General features: G+C 40.4%; 2 protein-coding genes across 2 annotated transcripts in view; both read right to left on the bottom strand.

Annotated features, from left to right (window-relative positions):
- Positions 1-5,127: 5,127 nt before the first annotated feature.
- Positions 5,128-21,433, bottom strand: part of LOC129765380 (putative ankyrin repeat protein RF_0381) — a 48,051-nt gene continuing 31,745 nt past the window's right edge. The window contains 2 exon segments of the mRNA XM_055765640.1: positions 5,128-6,475; positions 12,307-13,750. Of these exon segments, the coding sequence (XP_055621615.1) occupies positions 5,280-6,475; positions 12,307-13,741 (2,631 nt within the window). The 5' untranslated portion in view covers positions 13,742-13,750 and the 3' untranslated portion in view covers positions 5,128-5,279.
- LOC129765379 (uncharacterized protein C05D11.13-like) lies at positions 13,908-14,703 on the bottom strand. The gene is made up of 2 exons (XM_055765639.1): positions 14,621-14,703; positions 13,908-14,559 (listed from the first exon to the last, which is right to left on the bottom strand). Exon 2 carries the CDS (start codon positions 14,502-14,504, stop codon positions 13,974-13,976), a length of 531 nt encoding a protein of 176 aa, XP_055621614.1. The 5' UTR covers positions 14,505-14,559; positions 14,621-14,703; the 3' UTR covers positions 13,908-13,973.

The raw sequence follows: 21,433 nt of genomic DNA, 5'->3' as shown, positions 1-21,433 counted from the left end.
TATTCCACGTACTTTGCCCAATGTATGGCTCACTAGTGCTGCCAGGATATAATATCAACATCACTGTTATACTGTCATCTGCGAGGGATAGGACTTTCCTGCACCTCACATCTTCCTTCTCCCTTATTCTTTTTATGTTATTTTCTTTTTTTTTTGAGTCATGATTTGTCATTTCAATGTATTTTATTTTTTCCAATCAACGATATAGAATACTTCAAACAGTGTAAACGGATTAAAAAAAATCTACTGCTGCGTGCATTTTATCTAATTACGATCCCCACGGTCCATACTGATCTGCATACTCTATCTATGATTTCATTCTTATCATTTGCGTAGCATTTGCAATACGGTTTATAGTTTAGATAGGTGTTTTGTTACTAGCAACATATGTTCTATAGTAAAGGAACGAAAAATGACGGCAGACTCTCTGTTCTCTATAAAAGCAGTTCGATAATGCTGACGTAAGAGACAAACTGATCATGAGCGAGCTTCAGCACTAGCGTATTGTGTTTTGTTTACAAACAAAACACAGTAGACTTCCAAGATGGCTGAAGAGTGGTTTTAGCAAGTTGGCCCACCTTAGGACATACTTCTACACTGAGAGAAATAATTAGTAAATATAACGAATTTTTTGGTAAATACTACCAATCTATAGTCATTTTCGACCGTACTAATAAACACATATGTCAAGCAGAACCATGATTCGGAAGTCCAATATCGGCTACATTTTCTCGCCGAAAATGCACGTATCAGAATTATATCCTTATTATACCTCCGTATTGCCTTATGGGAACAATGAAAATGATTAATACGCGCTTTTCTCACCAATTTTCAGATATGACAATATCCAAGCTTACTAATGTTATCGAGTAAAATATACTAATCTCTGGTAGGGATGCGGGTTTGTTGACAATATGTACAAAAAATTTGTACATTCTACCAATTTTGCATTACCAAATGTATTTAGTAGTTTTCGACCGAGGATTTTTCTAAGGGTAGGCGCCTTGGGCTAGATATTAGCAAGTACTGCACGCACTCAATAGTTATAAGCAAGGCGGTATAAAAAGGTGGAACGTTATGTCAGAACTGCTGTTCAGCCATTACTTGAGTTCGAATTGACAGCGACCAAACGAACGGCTACAGTTTTCCGAGAAAGAGGATAACAAATGGCATGCAATGATGAGTGCATACCGCTATGTGTTTGCTGCGCATAAACGTTGGTTTTGTTTACGCTGTTGGCATCATTGTTGTGTTTCGGTGACTGCTGCAAGTTGTTGTCTTCATTGCTGTTTTACGGAACTTGAGGGTTGTTGCTGTTGCTGCTGGGTTTGGCATGTCAGCGATTGTGGGAGCTTTGCTAGTGGGTATATGAAAGGACCACTACCGGCGGGCTTGTGCTGTACTGCTCTAAGTTTCATTCGCTCTGGTGGCATTAATCGTTGGCGACCCATTAGGATTGAGTGATAGCGATACGCTGTGGATATCCATGCATATCGTTTCCCGGCGACTGCTGCTTTAACTGGAGACTCACCTGATCGTGCGGGTTGTGAGACACAACAGCTATTTCGATTGAAACCGGCCCAGCGTATGTATATGTTGGTGTGGACCGCTATGTAGCATAAAAATTAGACCTGCTTTGTTTATAAACAAAAATACTCGCTGTCATTTTTTATCCCCTCTCGCATCTTCCATGCCTTATCATCATACTGTCGAAAACGAACCACCTGTCAATTCCAGCTCCTTGGTTATAAGCAAGGCGCCTCTATATGTACCAGGTGAAACAATCATATGAAATGCACTTTCAGCCATATTGGAAATGCTGTCGGTATTATTTACAAACAGCATCAGCACGCTGCCGTCGGTTCTCTACAAACTGCTACAACGCTTATTCGAACGATGCCTACTATGTTCGGGTTTCGCGAATTTATGTGAAAAAGAAAAAATGATTTTTTAGAATTTCACTACTCTCGCATGTGGAAATGCAAAAATGGCGTATCCTAGCAATAACAAAACAAACAACCCCCGCTCCACAAACCGTAATCCCCTTCTTATTGAAGTGATGATGTTGCTTCACCTGTTATACATTGATATAAGCGCCTTGGTTATAAGAAAGTACCGTACGCACTCAATAACACGCAACTGTCAAAACTGTTCTGTGTTGTTTATTCTTTTCTTGTTCCTTTATCATCCATTTCCACTGAATTTTAAATTATAAATTCTCGCTTACAGAAAAACCTACCAGGAAATAGCAACTGAAATATCCGTAGTTTCTTCATACGCTGCAAACCGGAACAAATATCCACGTTATTAACGGGAGAAGATACATACTTCCAGCTATCTTAAAAAGAAATGGAAACAGAAATGAAACCCATCTTGATGCATGCATGCCAGTAGTGTATAAGTGATTTAAAAATATATACTGCTCCCTAACACTTCTACTTTAGGTGCATCCAGCTGATTATCAATAATGAAACGGTATACAATGCTCTCCACAATGTAACGTTTGGTGTCAAATCAGGAGCATCCCTTTAGTTTCAGACCGGCAGTCGACCATTAAAGTGACTATATGCTCCTCCACTGTCTAATAGAGGCAAATCTCGTTGGATCTTCCTTCTCGCATTTCTTTCTCTGTAGAAAACTCTGGTGATTGAGTTGGTAGCAGCATCATGCACCTGTACTGCAGCATGCAGCTCATTATTTTAATTGTTCCCGATTAACGATGCGGTTGACATTGTTTCCGCAATTTCCAATAAAATTTTCGACTAACTCTAACTTTTGTTGTGGGAAGAATGGTGTAGAGAATTTTATCTGAATGCCTCTTTCACGACATTAACTTTCATATTACTCACCATCAAATGGCGGACCATTGTCGGACTTTATCGCTTTCGGAAAACCCTTCTCTGCCAGGCATCGCATCCAGAACCTTTTTCGTATTTTCAACAATTATACCTTATGGGGTAGGCTCTCGCACACCTCGATCTGTAGTCGATAACAACTACTACCAGGACGCCGCAATATCTCACATATGGACCATGCAATTGAGCACAATCGTATCTCAAACCGTTTCATTGGCGAATATCCATTGCATTGGAGTTGATTCCTCCGGTCTTCTATTTATGGCACCAGTCTCACATGACTTCACCGATAGATCAGAATCTGCAGCCATGTCAGGTCACCATACTCGCAAACGAAAAAATGCTTTGCAGTTTCCATATCAAAGGATGCTCGGCATGTGCCACCTCAAGCGTTGTCCTACGAATCATCTTGATTCCCTGGCTACTGAACGAGCATTTAGTCTATGCTATCAACCCAACTCGCATTATCACTACTGCAGCCATTTCAACTCGCCGACATTGGGTGGCTGCTCCGCCACCATTCTTTTGCTGAAGCCGTTGTCCCAACACGCAGCTTTTTTAGACGGTTGTCCCGACACGTCTTTTCCAAGCGGTTATCTCAACATGCAGTTTTTAGGCGGTTGTCCCGACACGCCACTTCCAAGCGGTTATCCCAACACGCAATTTTTTTAGGCGGTTGTCCCGACGCGCCATTTTTCCAAGCGGTTGTCCCAACACGCCTATTTTCCAAGCGGTAATTCCAACACGCAGTACCTCTGGCGGTTGTCCCGACGCGCCACTTTTTTTTTTAATTACTTTTCTCTATGTCGGGTGATTTCACTGCATATTTAAATATATACCGGCAGGATCGCCAATGTGAAGCATTCCTATATCTCCTGTAAAAGGTTCCTCAATGTCGTCAGTATAAACCTACAGTGAAATCACCCGACACAGGGAGTAAATATTGAGTATGACTTACCGACTCGATAGCTGTCTGTGTGCGAGGAAATGATGCCCAATGTATGGCTTACTAGTGCTGCCAGGATATAATATCAACATCACTGTAATACTGTCATCTGCGAGGGATAGGACTTTCCTGCACCTCACAGTAACTATGACGGAGCGCACGTTACATTGTAGGCGCTTCCTAATCAGTTCACGTCTCGACAGGTGAGAAATCCCGCAAGGGTGGCTGTGACGGGTCGCGTGTCAAGTTGATGCCAAATGTCTTAAAATGGCATGAAACGTCGAGATCTAGTGTCATCTCGAACTTTTTTTTTGTCACAAATCGTCACTCTGGGACGTCCTTGGTCTGCCAAGAATCTAACAAGACCTATCGATGGCTCGCCTTCGTCTTATCCACACCGAAGGAAACGATCTCATCCGTGGAATCCAAACAAACGAAGCGTACAAGTTTGCCCCAAAACGTGCGGTCGTAAACCCCGAGAGGGTGATTTTTCGATTTTCAAAAAACTCAAATTTTGACCGCTTTGCGCCACTCTCCCTTCCGATTGGGCTGAAATTCGGCATAGGGCGTTTTTTCGAGGTGGTGAACATTTTGTATAGCGTACTTTTTGAAATTTTAAAGTCGATTTTTTCCCATACATTCATTGGCACCCTAATAATCATCTCCAAAATCCATCAGCGTAAACTCGGGAGCTGACAAACCTGCTGGACTGTCGTTTTAACACTTTAAGGACCGTTCACGAGTTTTCTCGTGTTTCGCGTTCCGTCTGTTGTGAATGGATCACGAAATAACCCGTGTTTTCTGCACTTGATGGTTAAATCCTTGGTCTGCCAAGAATCTAACAAGACCTATCGATGGCTAGCCTTCGTCCCATTCACACCGAAGGAAACGATCTCATCCGTGGAATCCAAACAAACGAAGCGTACAAGTTTGCCCCAAAACGTGCGGTCCTTAATGTGTTAATACTGTGGCGCGAGTGATAATACAAGGAAACTCTCACGGCTGCCCGTAAAATGTAAATCAAGCGTTGGAGTTGAACCTTTGATCGTCAACTGCGATTAGAGGTTTCATCTTTCATTAAGTTCCATGATTATCCATACAATAGAGAAGTAGTGCACGATAACGGAACAGAAGCTGGAGAAGAAGGGAGTGACATTATTTCCAATGAAGAATTGGACAAACCGGCTGGCTAACAATATTTTCGAAATAACGTTGAATGATTTTTTTTCGGTTTATTTTTACATGAAAAATAATTGGTTTTATTTCTAGAAAGTGGTTCGTTCGGAAGAATGGTTAGAAAATATGCGCATTTTAAAATGCCCCATTTCTGAATGATCTAAGCTTTATTCGATACATTGTAGAAAAATATCAATTGCAAATTAATTAACAACACAAAGGAAAAATACTCTCCATCAATTGTCACGAACTCGGTTTTTTTCAGGAATGAAAATAAATTAGAAATTACTTCAGGGGCTTCCTCATAGGGGAGCCATCCCAGATGGGTAAACAGCTTTCACCTTCACAGTGTTCTCCAGGATAATTTCAACCAAATCCATTTCGGCCGTTCTGAAGGCGTGATGCAACACCGAATCTCCGTTACAATCAGTTTCATCAAAATTCGCATCTTTTTCCAGGAAAATTTGGATCATCTCTGTGGTATAACCTTTGTCTTTTGCTCTTGTGTAGTTTCGAATAACAAGCATTAGTGGGCTTTGTCCATCTGGGCGGCGTAGATTAACGTCGATATCTTTTTCCAGAAGCTTCAGTATTAGTGCTGGATCTGGTAGCTCATTACCACTCAGTAGTGTTAGAAGCGCAGTCATTCCGTTATGATCTCGGGCATTAAAATCAAGATCCAACAGCAGCAACCGTTCAATGCAATAAATATTGAGTGCAGCACAAGCTTTTACGAACAATACCGATGCTCTGTATCGCGATGTGCGAAACTCTTGTTCGAACATTTCATTTGTTTTATCTGGGTTCGCCTCCAGTATCGGCTTGAATACGTTCTGGAAAATGCCCGGTTCAATCCGGATGAGGTAGCTTAGGTAAGAATCTCCGCTGTTGTTAAAACTGACAAAACTGGCGGCGTTGCGGAGCATTGTCGAAGCAATCTGACTGTTTAAATGCCGTAAGTGTCGATGGAGGGCTGTATCACCTACGTGGTCCCTCACATCTACGCTGATAGTGCTGAATCCCAACGATTTGATGTCCTGGGTGAAAAACTTGAAAAGATCCTCCTCGTAAGTGTAGAACAGCACGGTTGCTTGTTCAGCGGTTCGATCGTCGATACTTGCCCCACATTTCAGCAGTTCTACGATGAGTTCGACTTTTCCATTCATTGTGCCGGCACATAAAATATGAAGTAGATTAAACCCATTATAATCCTTGCGATTCACCAGCAATCGTCCTTCTGGATGTCTTGCGACGAGTAGGTTTAGCATTTCGACGGTTCTCACAAAATGTATTACATGTCGGCCTTCGCCATCGAGATGATCAAAATCAACACCGGCATCTAGCAGTTGAGCCACGAGTGTCAGTCGATCCTCGCCGATAGCGTCGTTTAGAAAACAGCTTCTACCATAGTAATCTTTGAGGGATTTACCAGCCCTTCCTAGCTCGGCAAGAGTAAGTGAGAAATCGCTGTTCAATTTTTCATATACTTCGTCGTAATCTGAAATTATGACATGCGTTAAATTTATCTTCCACTTGTTGCTAATCAGCCATTCCATGCCAAACTCATATAATGGTTCTCAGATTTTCGTGAATAGTGGTAGTTTTGTTCTTTATCGCAAAATATTAGACCCACATTTTTTGACGTAGGAATACGCCTTTCATTTCTGTACCGGGGTGTACGAGGGCGGTTTGATAAGTACTTAGCCTCATCGCCCAATGGTGTCAGTATCGCAAGAGGGATTACTTATCGTGTAGTACTTTCTCGTGAACGGCTACTGTCAAAATTTCAGCCGAATCGGACTCTTAGTTTTGTTTTGACCGTGTGTCCGCAAATTTTAGAAAAATGGATAAAAAAAAAAGAAATTCCGCCGTAGCCACGGCCAAATTGGTCGAATTACACTACGAAATGCTGTCCCATCCACCGTATTCTCCAGATTTGGCCCCGTGCGACTTTTTTTTTTTGTTTCCAAACTTGAAAAAGTCACTCGTCGGGCAGAATTTTGAGTCGAATGAGGAGGTCATCGCCGCCACGGAGGTCTACCTTGAAGACCTCGAGAAAACGTATTTTTCGGATGGATTAAAGAAGTTGGAGCATCGCTGGGTCAAGTGTATCGAGTGTATTGTTTTTTGTATATGTTTCTTGTTTCTATAAATTGTAAATTACACAGTAGCCATTTAGGTTTTTTAGGATTTAGGTTTTTTTTCTGTTCCATTACATTATGGAAAATTACACAGTAGTAGCCATTTAGGCGTAAGGGTATTCTTTCTGTTCTTCCATTGTTCAGCAGACCGGACAGCGGAGACAGTTGATATTGATCATTGTTGGGTTATTAATAGAACAGCAGTCCGATATTTCTTGCAGAGCAGAGCAGTTGTGTGGATGAATCGATCTTTGTTCCACCGTGGATCGATCTCCATCGCTGATGATGGTTGCGTGTGTAGAAAGTACGATATCTTTCCACATATCTGTGGTACGGCAAGTGAAAGAAAACTGTGCATACCTTTTTGTTCAATAACCTTGTATCATATACTTTGTATTCAGTTCATATTCATTGCAAGGCGCGTAGAAGTATATCCTAAGGTGGGCCAACTTGCTAAAACCACTCTTCAGCCACCTTGGAAGTCTACTGTGTTTTGTTTGTAAACAAAACACAATACGCTTGTGCCCAAGCTCGCTTGTGATCAGTCTGTCTCTTTCACGCTTTAAGGAAATAATTCCCCTTCTGCTTTCTTCCGTACTGTTTTCATATACCGCTCCCCTATCCCACTTAGTGACGAAACGGCCTCACCTAGTACCATAGACCCGTCTTGATTCATTGCTCGCAAATACAAGACGTGAAAAGTATTCAGCTCGTTCATTACCATACACGTGATCCGAAAGTCCACGGTTCTTGTCCGTCGGGATTGTGTCCGATGCGTTGCTCGGTTGTTGGTTCTGCCCAATTTGCTCATCATCTATAACAACACAAAGGTGGTCAACTGAGGGCCCTAAGTTTGAACTCACGATCGATTGCTCAGTAAGCGAACGCGTAACCAAGTGGCTTCGAAGACCCCAAAAAATAAATGTTTAATAAATGTTTATTTTATATTTTATAAAACTAATGTTTATTTTTTAAATGATGAATGTAACGCGAAAAATATTTATTGAAAATATGTAATTATGTTCTGTATATCCTCTTACAACGTTCTTCGTTGACACGTTGACACCATTTGAATAAATGGCTGTTATGCCTGGTATGTGAACTTCCTCTCTTTGTGGCTACTAATACAATCAAAGCTTAATACTTATGACAGACATACAGCTGTACTACCGTAGTACTTCGAAAATTGTATGTCTGTCACCATGTACAGCGCTAGAACCATGCAAGCAACTCGGTACAATCGCTGTACTTGTACCGACCTATTTTACCGCTGTACATGGCTATAGTTGTACTGTGCGCAGCGCCATAGATGGTTAGTGGTGGGTAGCATGAACAAATCGAATCAAAACACTTGGTAAACATTCTTTTCATTGACTTTCTCTTGAGTTAATAACTTTGACTGGAATCTTGCTTGTTGTGTTTGATAGCTAAGACGCTAAATAAAAACCTTTTTCATTGAAATATGTGGTGAAAATTGGAAAAATTCTGATTGTCAGTTTGACATACGATACAATGTACAATCAAAGTATGTCTGTCATGGTACGATAGTACCTGTACAACGCTGTACTCTTACAGCGCAAGTACAGCTGTATGTCTGTCCCTGGTATTAGCTTTGATGGGAAGCAGCGATCGCAAAGCAATTCATAACAGGTGTTTTTTTTTGTTGCGAATATTACGTGTTTTGCTACTTTTTTGTTGTACAATATCGTCGAAAACTGATACGAACATGTAAATTTAAACATATCCAGATTATACAATTAGTACATAAAATGATTTATTATTAGCTGTTTCTACTGTCAGAAAGGCAAACGATTCTCATGCTTCGGGAAATCAAAACCGGATGGCTCGTCGAAAGGTCTTGATTGACATAAAGCAAAAGTTGAATCCATTGAAAACATCCGTAACATCCGCAGAATCGGCCCAGTTTTCTAATGGGAGGAAACATGACTATCCCGAGATGGAAATTCCGTCAAAGGAAATCGGAAGCAGCACCATTAACATCACTAATGAGAAACGTAGCGATTCGGCCGGTTATAATAGTTTAATTCAAGCACTGCGGCAAGAGGTATCGGAGAACTACAGAAAGCTTCAGGAAGCTAAAATCCGAATTTCCGAACCACAATTTCCCCTAGGTTTTGATTAGAAAGAAAACCTAATTGAATTATCTTTACGCTGCAATGAATAAATATATACATTAAGCTAAAATACAATAGAAATAAACTCATTTAGTCAAATTTATTATACCATCCCATGATACTTGCAAAGCTAACACGTCACAGCCTCACTACTTTTGATGCGTTAGTCAGTCCAGACTACCTTTTCATAAACATTCCCTGGCTTTTCAGTCAATTTTTGGTGCATAGTGACGAGTTCTTGACTCTAAGGAAGCTTCCGGAAAATGGGTGGAAAGCAAATCTCATCACTGATCCGAAATTTGATTATATGTGACTTCCAACGTAAGTAATTTTAACAGAATATTACTGGGAAGTATGGGGTAAGCTCTGAAGCATCAGATGCTCGGCAGCGTGCTCGATCGACTGGCAAGAGGACCGAAACGTAATACTGATGCAAGAATGGACACGCTAATCATCCGGGATGTAAAGAAAAACCCACGAACGATCATTCGGGTGATTAAAGAAAGGTTGGATCTGGACCTTTCCAATCGCACTATTCGACGATGCTGGGTGAAACGGGACCTGAAGAGCTACTTCGCCAAAAAGCGAGCAATGATCATCAACATCTACCAAAAATACGACTTCAGTTTGCGAGGGGCCATGTCGTCAAGCCGGTGGAGTTCTGGAAGCGGTCCAAGAAATGACGACTCCGAGTGTGGCAGAAGAACGACGAGGGCTACCAGGACCGGCATCTTAAACCAACTATGAAGCATCATGGTGTGGGGCTGTTTTTCCTGGGCTAGCGTGTGAAACTTAACGCAGGTTAACGGTATTAAGAATGCCAATCGAAATTTTGTGCGACAACCTGGCAGAATCCATACTGAAAATGGGACTACACTTTCCAGCAAGATAAGAATCCAAAGCATACTGCGAAGAAAACGGCAGTATTCTCCCAATTGGCCCGGATCAAACCAATGGTTGTTGTTGTTTTGAATTATAGCGACTTTGAGCTGTATAACACTCATTCGTCTCTTTATTTCCCCTTACACACCGGAACAACCACTCAAAGTTACACAATACTTGTAGGTAATCATTTCAGATGGGCGCAGGTGCCTCTTTGAGATTACCCTGGTACGTAATACCAGGGTGTAAGCGTTCAAATTTGATTGTAGTATCAAATGTACTGAATCACTTTAGCCTCTTTAAGGAAATCCAGAGTGTCTCTTTCTTTCGTGTGTCGTTTTGCAAAACGACATCTAGGCCACCGGTTAAGCCGTACCTCCTACGAAGGTCAGCAGTTGGCATGCAGTTGGTAGGGGGCTCTTCTTTTTTACTAGAAAGTTATGAGTCAACCACGTATGCCAGATGCGAAGACGCGAGAGAATTCTCTGTTTATACGTGTTGGTTCGGTCCTTCCATTTGCCGGTTGATGCTTTAATTCCACTGCAGGTCCCTTTAACGATTCCATTCAGCCTCCCAAGTGAGGAAAATGGAATTGTTCGCCCTTCTAATGAGGTCCTTACCAGGTATACCCAGGTATAGCAAGCCGATCGGCTTCCTCGTTCCTCGTTCCAAAGGGTCACACTACTTCCTCTCAGCTGCTCTTCAATTTCTTGAATAATGGTGTTTAAACTTACCACCCTCTAACCGCTTTCCATTAGCCCGAATAGCTAATGTTAAGTGAGTGTCAGGACTACATGTGTTAGGTAATCAAATAATATGAAGCAGAAATTTTCATTCAAACTTTTCTATTCCTACACTGCACTTGGCCCTTATGATCTGATAGAGAATAATTTATCTCCCAAGCACTAATATCGCCACCAGATGTCGACACGCAAATATAAACAAATCAGACTATATAACGCACACCAACAAACCACCGCATTCGTAAAACTGAAAACGTTTTTTTATTACATAGTCAGTTTGGCACTAAATCAGTTTTAAAAACGAATTCGCTTAAAGAAACAATTTTCATTCCACAGTAACGCCCAATTTAATAAAGACTTATAACAATAGACTCCGCGTTTAAGTTTAATGATATTCGTTTTTTCCCGTTTCCACTGCGTAGTTGTTCCCAAGACGGGTCTATGGTACTAGGTGAGGCCGTTTCGTCACTAAGTTGGTTAGGGGAGCGGTATATGAAAACAGCACGGAAGAAAGTAGAAGGGGAATTATTTGCTTGTAGCGTGAAAGAGACAGACTGATCACGAGCGAGCTTCGGCAATAGCGTATTGTGTTTTGTTTACAAACAAAACACAGTAGACTTCCAAGATGGCTGAAGAGTGGTTTTAGCAAGTTGGCCCACCTTAGTATATACTTCTAGGCGCCTTGGTTGTTCCTACTCTGCTGTTGGTCCGCCAATAACCACCCCAAAGTCCCGACTTAAATCCTATTGAGAATTTCAGCCGGGTGACGTCTTTAGAGAACCCCCCCTTGTTTTCATATGAATTGGGTATCCCACTGACAGTTCTGCTTGAGAATTTGCTAACGATCCTAGTATCAATCATAGCACCCGGCTGGAGAATTTATGAATTTGTACAAAACTGACGTTATGAACAAGCACAACTATTTTGCTGCGACGAAGAATGACACCTCCGGGACCTTGTGGAGAGCAAGGCGCGTAGAAGTATATCCTAAGGTGGGCCAACTTGCTAAAACCACTCATCAGCCATCTTGGAAGTCTACTGGGCTTTGTTTGTAAACAAAACACAATACACTAGTGCCGAAGCTCGCTCGTGATCAGTCTGTCTCTTTCACGCTACAAGCAAATAATATGCCAAAGGTTTGTCGGTTGATTGTCGAGGCTAAAGGGGGTCATATTGACTTCTAATTATTTATTTTTATTATTATTTTTGAATAAACCATGAAGTGGATTTTTTTATGTCGTACCCTAAAAGTGCCCATTTAGGAAAAAGATCATTTTATGTTTTTCTAAAAAATAAATCAACGGTACTGAAATGGCAAAAAAGTCTTCTAATTACCTTGCGGTAAGGAACAAAATTACCACATTGTACGGAAATTTGAGAACCACTAAATCGGTTTGGCATGGAATGGCTGTCTAATTAGGCACTGACCATTTTTCTTCCAGATACTGTGTAGAGCAATATTTCTGCTCTCAACGTTGAACTCCAATTCCGGTATATACTTCACTAAAACGCCAAATACTGTCTCGTAGTTGCATTTGCAATACTCTGATATGATATTTTCCTCGATTTGGGATGCATTTGCACGGAAGAAATGACAGTGCTCGCTTGCAATGAATTCCAACATCTCCAGGAAATTGTTTTGCATGAGCGTTAGAAGGGTCTGAATCGCAGCCTCTTGTTCAAATATGGAACGTACTTTCGTCCGGCGCTCGAAGTACAGTTCTCTGACCAGTTCCAACTCATTGCTGCAAATCAGTGCATGTAGCGTGGTGACTCCGTTGCGTGTCGAAATTTCCAAAAGTTCCGGCCTGCGGCGAATCTCCGTCAAGTAGAAACGTTTAGCTTTCTTGTAGGTAACCATTTCAATCAGCACCGTGACCTCTTCCCATTGATAGGATAGATCATACTGGTAGAACTCCAGCGCCTGTTCCACATCTCGGCCCCAGAAAGCCATGTCAATTTGACTCCATATACTGGTGTGAGGCCAATCTTTATTCTCTAACTTGAACAGGTAATTGAACGCTTCAGATGCAGTTTCATTGTGAAGCAACTGTCGATAGAGGACCATGGCATCTAGAGTAATTTTAAAACTTTTTCTACTCTTCCGTCCCAAGATGTAATGCAGTCCATGCTGGTAGCTATGGTCCAAAGATGTTGGATCAAACTTGTTAATATACTTGCGCAAAAGTAACTCGATTACTTGGTGCTGGGAAGCTTCGCAAGCCGCGTGGAAAGCGTTTCGTCCATTTGTCCCGGGAAATGAAAGTTTTGCTCCTTCTCTTAGGAGAAGTTCTAGCAGCTCCACATTGCCGTAGTAAGCAGCTAGTTGAAGTAGCGTTTCGCAATTACCTTTCAGACCTGTACTGTTCCAGGAGAGCACTCCATTTGGCAGGAATTCCTTTAGCAGTTTGAAAAACTGTAATTTTGCATCTCTACATTGTAAATAAGCAACTTTTTCTCCTCCCACAGGATGTCTTAACAGAACCAAAACTGTTTCATCGTTCCTATTAAGGAAATGGGCCTGTTCCCATTATTTCGCTAGTTTACACTGGGTCTTACTAACTGCCACCAAAATACAATTGCTCAACTCGAATCCATCATATAACTCACCATAAACTTTACGGAACATAAACTCTCTAGCGCATTCGAAATCTTTGTGCATTTCCTTTATAAGTAATTCTGCTACTTGCGTTTGGCCTTTGGAAATTGCCACGTGGAGTGGCGTTTCACCGTCTTGAATTGGCTGCAAATAGTTACCACCGGCAGAAATCAGCTCTTGAAGTCGGTCCAATTGTCCCCTCAGGGCGGCGTAATGAAGTGGGTGCGGTTCCAAATCCGCTGGGAAGCATCGTTTACGATGCATTGCTCACTACTAATTTTTTTCGGTAAGGTGATTTAACAATGTAAAATTATTTATCAGTAACCAGCGCAATTATATGGTAACTTTGCGATATCATATCAACTAAGCGGATGACTAATCCACATAATTTGAAATTTTACGCTGTCAAAACAAGCGAATGTAAACACACTTTCTCGGACTCTTATATTTATTTTGCGTTACTTTAAAAAAAAACCTAAATGCTATAATTACTCTACTACAATATTGTATGCTGAACAATGGGTTCCATCACGGGCGGCACCTTTCCTCGGTCCTCGGAGAACTCAGTGTCCCCCTTTCTTGAACGCTTCTCCCGCATACGCTGAGCCAGCTCTGCTTTTCGCGCTGTCTGCTGCTCCGGTGTCTCCATGGATCTTCTCAGCTTTTGCCGCATAGAGTTCCGCATCCGGCGCAAGGCACGCTCCTCCTCGGTTTCATTCTGTCTTCTTCGGCGATTGTTTTCGGCGTTTTTAGCTAGCCGAAGTCTGTATTGCTCGTACGTTTCGGCTGCTCGTTTCTGTCTCATTCGCTCAGCGTTTTTCGACAGACGTTCGGCCCGAGCCTCTTCGCTTTCTCGCCGAACACTCCTCCGCCGTGGTTCCTTTGAATTGGGATCGTTCGCTGGTTCCGCCGGGATATGAACCGGAGCTGGGATCATCGGTGGGGGAATTTGATAGGGATATGGCGCTTGGGACGGATCAATATTGTATCCGTTCAGCTGATGAGGGGGATACGGTAGACTTTCCATGCTCGAAGAAGCATCGTTTAATTCACGCTTCAGCAGCTTCCAGAATGCAGGTATTCTACAATTGTTTGAAATTTTATAAATAAATGCACTTTTTGTAATTAATCAAATGAAATCACTTGTCAGAGCAAAACTTAAACAACAAAGCAACAAAGTATTGCTGAAAACACTTTCATTTGACAAACACAAAATAATTGTCAGGGATGCCAGGATATCCAAACGAGATGGAAAATGAAAGGTGGGAATATATTTTAAATCTGTGACGACACAGATTTTGTTTATGTATGTTACTTTTCTTATAATAGTCCACTACATATGAAAAGTTTTGTAAATAAAGTAAAAATAAGCAAATGAAATAAACGAACTATGTATGTTACTTTTCTTATGGTAGTCCACTACATATGAAAAGTGTTGTAAATAAAAGTAAAAATAAGCAAATAAAAATGAACGAACTAGTTTTTTTCCCTAAATCAATGCGTTCAAAATTATAAGGGCCCGACATTTTAACAGAAACTGAAATTACAGTATTTTTGAAGTGTTCTAAACTTAATTTCAATTCAATTTTACTTCTCGTTACGTCGACCAAAAACGTAAACGAACAAAGTCAGAGTCACACAATCTTTCTTTCCTTTTACGGATAAACATTTGACAGTGCATGGGAGAAAAGGTTGCAATTATTTTACATATAAAATAAACTTGAAACATAAATATAATTGACTCCGTGTGACTTAGATTGAGACGAAAAGTTTTTCGCTTGCGTCTTCGTTTCAGACGACTGAAGTTTTCAGCACCTTAACTGTGAAAAAAGTAATTACAATTTCTGACAAAAGTCAAACTTCCATGCAGTTACTCTAGAGTCCAAACACATAAGAATACTATTCCTGAAATCAAAGAAAAAAATAAACATTTTAGTTCGTGATATGTTTTGCTTTTTCCATAATGCGAAAAATATGATTTGGAAATCTGAAATTAGCTTCTGTATATCCTCTTTCAACGTTATTCATTGACACATTCAATTTTGTACCATTTGAGTAACTGACTGGTATGTCTGGTATGTGAACTTCCTATCTTCCTGGCTACTAATACAATCAAAGTTCAACACAACCAAAACCCGTGAATCTTCCCACCTTCTATTCTTCATCTCGATATCTAAATCAAGGCGCATAGAAGTATATCCTAAGGTGGGTCAACTTGCTAAAACCAATCTTCAGCCATCTTGAAAGTTTACTGTGTTTTGTTTGTAAACAAAACACAATACGCTAGTGCCGAAACTCGTTCCTGATCAGTCTGTCTCTTTCACGCTTCAAGCAAATAATTCCCCTTCTGCTTTCTTCCGTGCTGTTTTCATATACCGCTCCCCTACCCAACTTAGTGACGAAACGGCCTCACCTAGTACCATAGACCCATCTTGATCTAAATCAAGACGGATCTATCAAGGCGCCTAGAAGTATATACTAAGGTGGGCCAACTTGCTAAAACCACTCTTCAGCCATCTTGAAAGTCTACTGTGTTTTGTTTGTAAACAAAACACAATACGCTATTGCTGAAGCTCGCTCGTGATCAGTCTGTCTCTTTCACGCTACAAGCAAAAAATTCCCCTTCTACTTTCTTCCGTGCTGTTTTCATATACCGCTCCCCTAACCAACTTAGTGACGAAACGGCCTCACCTAGTACCATAGAACCGTCTTGGGATCTATGGCGAGATGAAAAATAGAAGGTGGGAAGATTCACGGGTTTTGCTTGTGTTAAACTTTGATTGTATTAGTAGCCAGGAAGATAAGAAGTTCACGTACTAGGCATAACAGTCAGTTACTCAAATGGTACAAAATTGAATGTGTCAACGAATAACGTTGAAAGAGGATATACAGAAAATAATTAAATATTTCCAAAAAATATTTTTTGCGTTACATTCATCATTTGAAAAATAAACAGAACATGTCACGAACCAAAATGTTTCATTTTTGTTATTTCTTCTTATATCAGAATTAGTATTCTAATTTTTACTATGTTGGGATTTTAGAGCATCTTCATGGTAGTTTATCTCTTGTTAGCAATTGTAATTCCTTTTTCCACAATTAGGGTGCTGAACACTTCTTTCGTCTAAAACTAGGATGGAAGCAGAAAACTTTTCGTCTCAATTTAGGTCATATGGAGTCTATTCAATTTATTTTTCAAGTGCATTTTACGCGGAAAAAAAACTTGCTACTTTTTCTCATGCGCTGTAAAATGTTTTCCGCCAAAGGGAAAAACGATTTTGTAACTCTGACTTTGTTCATTTACGTTTTTGGTCGATGTAACGAACGTAAAATAAGATTGAAATAAAGTTTAGAACACCTCAACAATACTGAAATTTCAGTTTCTGCTAAAATTTCAGTTGGGCCCCTATGATTTTGAACGCTAGCATTGAGTTAAGAAAAAATACTAATTTGTTCATTTCATCTGCTTATTTTTACTTTTAATAACAACACTTTCCCTATGTAGTGGACTATTATAAGAAAAGTAACATACATAAACAAAATCTGTGACGTCACAGATTTAAAAATCTTCCCACCTTTCATTTTCCATCTCGGATCTATGGTACTAGGTGAGGCCGTTTCGTCACTAAGTTGGTAGGGGAGTGGTATATGAAAACAGTACGGAAGAAAGCAGAAAGGGAATTATTTTCTTGAAGCGTGAAAGAGACAGACGCTTGTGTCCAAGCTCGCTCGTGATCAGTCTGTCTCTTTCACGCTTCAAGGAAATAATTCCCCTTCTGCTTTCTTCTGTACTGTGTTCATATACCGCTCCCCTAACCCACTTAGTGACGAAACGGCCTCACCTAGTACCATAGACCCGTTTTGGTATATACTTCTAGGCGCCTTGATCTCGATATCTAAATATCTTCACTCGGCATGACCTAAGCAAGGCGCTTATATCAATGTATAACAACATCATATATCTTATATCAATGCATAACAACATCATCAATGTGAAGCAACATCACCACTTCAATAAGAAGGGGATTACGGTTTGTGGAGCGTGGGTTGTTTGTTTTGTTATTGCTAGGATACGCCATTTTTGCATTTTCACATGCGTGAGTAGTGGATATGAGAATTAAATTCTACAATTCATTCTTTCTTTTTCACATAAATTCGCGAAACCCGAACATAGTAAGCATCGTTCGAATAAGCGTCGTAGCAGTTTGTATAGAGCCGCCGGCAGCGTTCTGATGCAGTTTGTAAACAATACCGACAGCATGCACAGCTGAAAGTGCATTTCATATGATTGTTTCACCTGGTACATATAGAGGCGCCTTGGACCTAAGATGGCATGACAAATGTCTTCACCAAGGCGTTGTACTCAAGGAGCTGGAATTGACAGGTGGTTCGTTTTCGACAGTATGGGGATAAGGCATGGAAGATGCGAGAGGGGATGAAAAATGACAGCGACTATTTTTGTTTATAAACAAAGCAGGTCTAATTTTTATGCTACATAGCGATCCACATCAACATATACCTACGCTGGGCCGGTTTCAATCGAACTAGCTGTTGTGTCTCACAAGCCGCACGATCAGGTGAATCTCCAGCTAAAGCAACAGTCGCCGGGAAACGATATGCATGGATATCCACAGCGTATCGCTATCACTCAATCGTAATGAGTCGTCAACGACTAATGCCACCAAAACGAATGGAACTTAGAGCAGTACGGCACAAGCCCGCCGGTAGTGGCTCTTTTATATACCCACTAGCAAAGCTCCCACAATCGCTGAATTGCCAGTCCCAGCAGCAACGACAACAACCCTCAAGTACCATAAAACAGCAATGCAGACAATAACTAGCAGCAGTCACCGAAACACAGCGATGATGCCAACAGCGTAAACAAAACCAACGTTTATGCACAGCAAACACATAGCGGTATGCGATTCTCATTGCATGCCATTCGTTATCCTCTTTCTCGGAAAAACCTAGCCGTTCGTTTGGCCGCTGTCAAATCGAACTCAAGTAATGGCTGAACAGCAGTTCTGACATAACGTTATTATACCTATGGTTGTACTATAGGTGGACCGCAATGTCCAAATTGCTGTTCGGCCATTGCTCGTGAGAAAACAAATTTGTTTGCAAACAAATCGTATCTTTTGGTGACAAATGCATTCGTTGGCAAAATAGGTGCTCGCGCTTTACTGTCGAATCATAACAGTGCAGAAGGATGTTTTTAGTATATCTTTTCGCTTCTAGCTGCGCAATCAATGCCTTTCTTTCCAAGCAAAATGTACTTCTGTTTGGCTCCCATCGGCGGGGAAAAGAGTACTATCAGCTTACGGCGATGGTGACAAGGAATAACGCTGATTGTGGCTCCACTGATTTCGCTCAGGGAGGAAGAGAATGCTGTGTATATACCGGAAAGGTGATTACCAGATCCAGAAGATCCGGAAAGGGCTGTTACAAGTAATTGGCTAGAGGAGGTTGTGCACTATTTTTCACGAATATATATTTGCTTATTTTATCTTTCAATTATTTTCCTCAGCGAGTTGATATAAAACCAAAACCACAAACCCAAACAAAAAATAAATAATTCAGAAAGTTACGTCTCGCAACTCGTCTCACGTCAAGTCCTGAAAATGTCAAGAACGAAACACCTATCGTTCAGCATCTTGGTCTTCACAATCATATTGGGGGTCATCCATATACGATGTGGACAACACGATTTTAGACTTCCTCTCCCCCTCCCCCTATATACCCACTTGGACATTCTTTCATATATCTTTTCATTTAAAAAATCATGCAAATAATTAAATCGCACCTATTGATAATTTCATATTTGTGTTATTTTATATTTTTATTGTTTAAAAGGAAATCATGAAAACATATTCTATATTCAAAAAATTGGATATGTAGAAGCTCAAAAGCTCCACATCTGCGTTCTGTTTAGCTGTAATATCTCGACTTTTGTTGTAAACGCAATACGAAACCTTTTTCTTCAGCTTGTTAGGAGCTTTTCCAGTGCCATCTTGAGAAGAAAACCTAAAGCGGACCTTACACGATCAACTTTATTGACAATATGATGACATTTGAGAGCATAATGACAGCTGAACATGGCCGACGACGCAGATATCCGGATTTTCTGATTTTCGAGCATCAATATCGTGACATTTCATATGGATGCATGATGTTGACGTTTTACCTCACGGACTTCCAGACTGAGTTGCCAGATATGCAAGCGCACATTTAATTTTTGTTAGTCTTTTTTGCGATTGCAATTAAAATTTATAAACTACTGAAATTGTAGGAATCATAAATGGAAGCTTTTGGTTTGGAAAACCGATACTTTGAATAGCAAAATACGGTACTTTTCACGATACAAATCAAAACTTCAAAGTAAGTGGTTGAAACTTAACAACGTTTTAGGAATTTTTTAACGTTGAACTCGGTCATTCTTTGCGCTAGTGAGCGGGTTGTGTGTTTCTTCACACTCCGCTATAAAATTTGGAGAATGAGAAGATCTGGGAAAATCACAGATGAAAAAACATCATGTGTTAATTCAAGCTACAGTAGAATCCCGATTATCCGCGGAATAGTCGGGCAAACTCATCGCGATTAGCGAAAATCGCGGATGACCCATTAAAAGACAAAAAAATGAAACACGAAAAGAAATGTTTCAACATAAAAACTATGTTCTTTCAATACAGAAATCAATCAACTATCCATCTATAATGTCGTGTACACCAGTGGCTAAATAATGTAAAAGCCATGACTGTGAGGGATGCACGTGAGAGCTCGGAATGGGAAATAATTATTACACCAATTAATTCACTGACTTCAAACACGTTTATTTTCCGTTTCAGCGATACACCTATCACACCTTGTCTCTAGCGAAGCTTCTTCAATTCTGTCCGTTTTTTCCTCACATCTACACTCTAGTCTATTATGTATTCTCTCCTCTCTCAACTTTCCTAAACTAGGAATGCGTCATCTGATGTGTAAGGGACAAGACATTAATTGTTTTTAGTCGACGGGTAATACATATATCAAGACCCTACAATGACCACAACAAAAGAGCATGGGCCTACCACTCACTAACAAATTCCGGAAATGCCTATTGATTTACTATGGAACTCGCAGTCACGAATAATCCGTAGGGCGGATCACCCGCTCGCGGATAATCGGGGTTCTACTGTCATAGTCTCATTTATGGAATAAAAACATTTGCTTGCAGATAAAATAACTTGCATATATTTTCGCAAACTAAAATAATCTGGCATCTCTGAAACTGAAAGGAACAGTCTGTATTTGTGAACCGAGTATTATGATGTATTTTTGAGAAGAAAAACCGAATTCAAAAGTGTAAATAATGAATGAAAATTAACTTTTACGAATCAAATTGGTATTCTATGTGAATACAAATCACTTTTTTTTCAGCAAGTGGTGAGAAAATCCCATACAAAAATTATGTCTGAAATTGACGTTATATTATAATAATACATTTTAGTAGGAATATCTGAAAATTCAGGGGAAACAGGTTAAGTTAAGGTTAGGACTACGCGCTTCAACTAATTAAATAATACCAAGTAGATATTTTCATTCAAATTTTACCAATTGAAAATTGCCTTTTAGCCTTCTAATCTGATAGAGAATAGTTTGGATCCCAAAATCAAATGTCGCCAGTAGCCATCGCGGATATTTTCGTTGTCTCGGGTTGAGGGCGATATTGACCGTGTAAGGTGGAAAAATATTGATTGAGGTTAGATCAGATGTTGAAAGCCTAGCTGTCACGATATTGAAGACACTTATTGTCAATCCGGTTGATCGTGTAAGGTGCCCATAACAATCTGTAATCATCCAATGGAGCTAGCAGTGACATACGCGGATGCCATATTGATTATACATGTTAAGCCGAAGACACTAATGTCGCTATTTTTAACGTAAATTCAGAGTTTATATGTTCTAGTTTTGAAA

This window comes from Toxorhynchites rutilus, chromosome 2 (assembly GCF_029784135.1).
Source record: "Toxorhynchites rutilus septentrionalis strain SRP chromosome 2, ASM2978413v1, whole genome shotgun sequence".
NCBI classification, from domain to species: domain Eukaryota; kingdom Metazoa; phylum Arthropoda; class Insecta; order Diptera; family Culicidae; genus Toxorhynchites; species Toxorhynchites rutilus.
The sequence above is the reverse complement of the archived record's forward strand: the minus strand, read 5'-3'. Positions and strand labels throughout refer to the sequence as shown.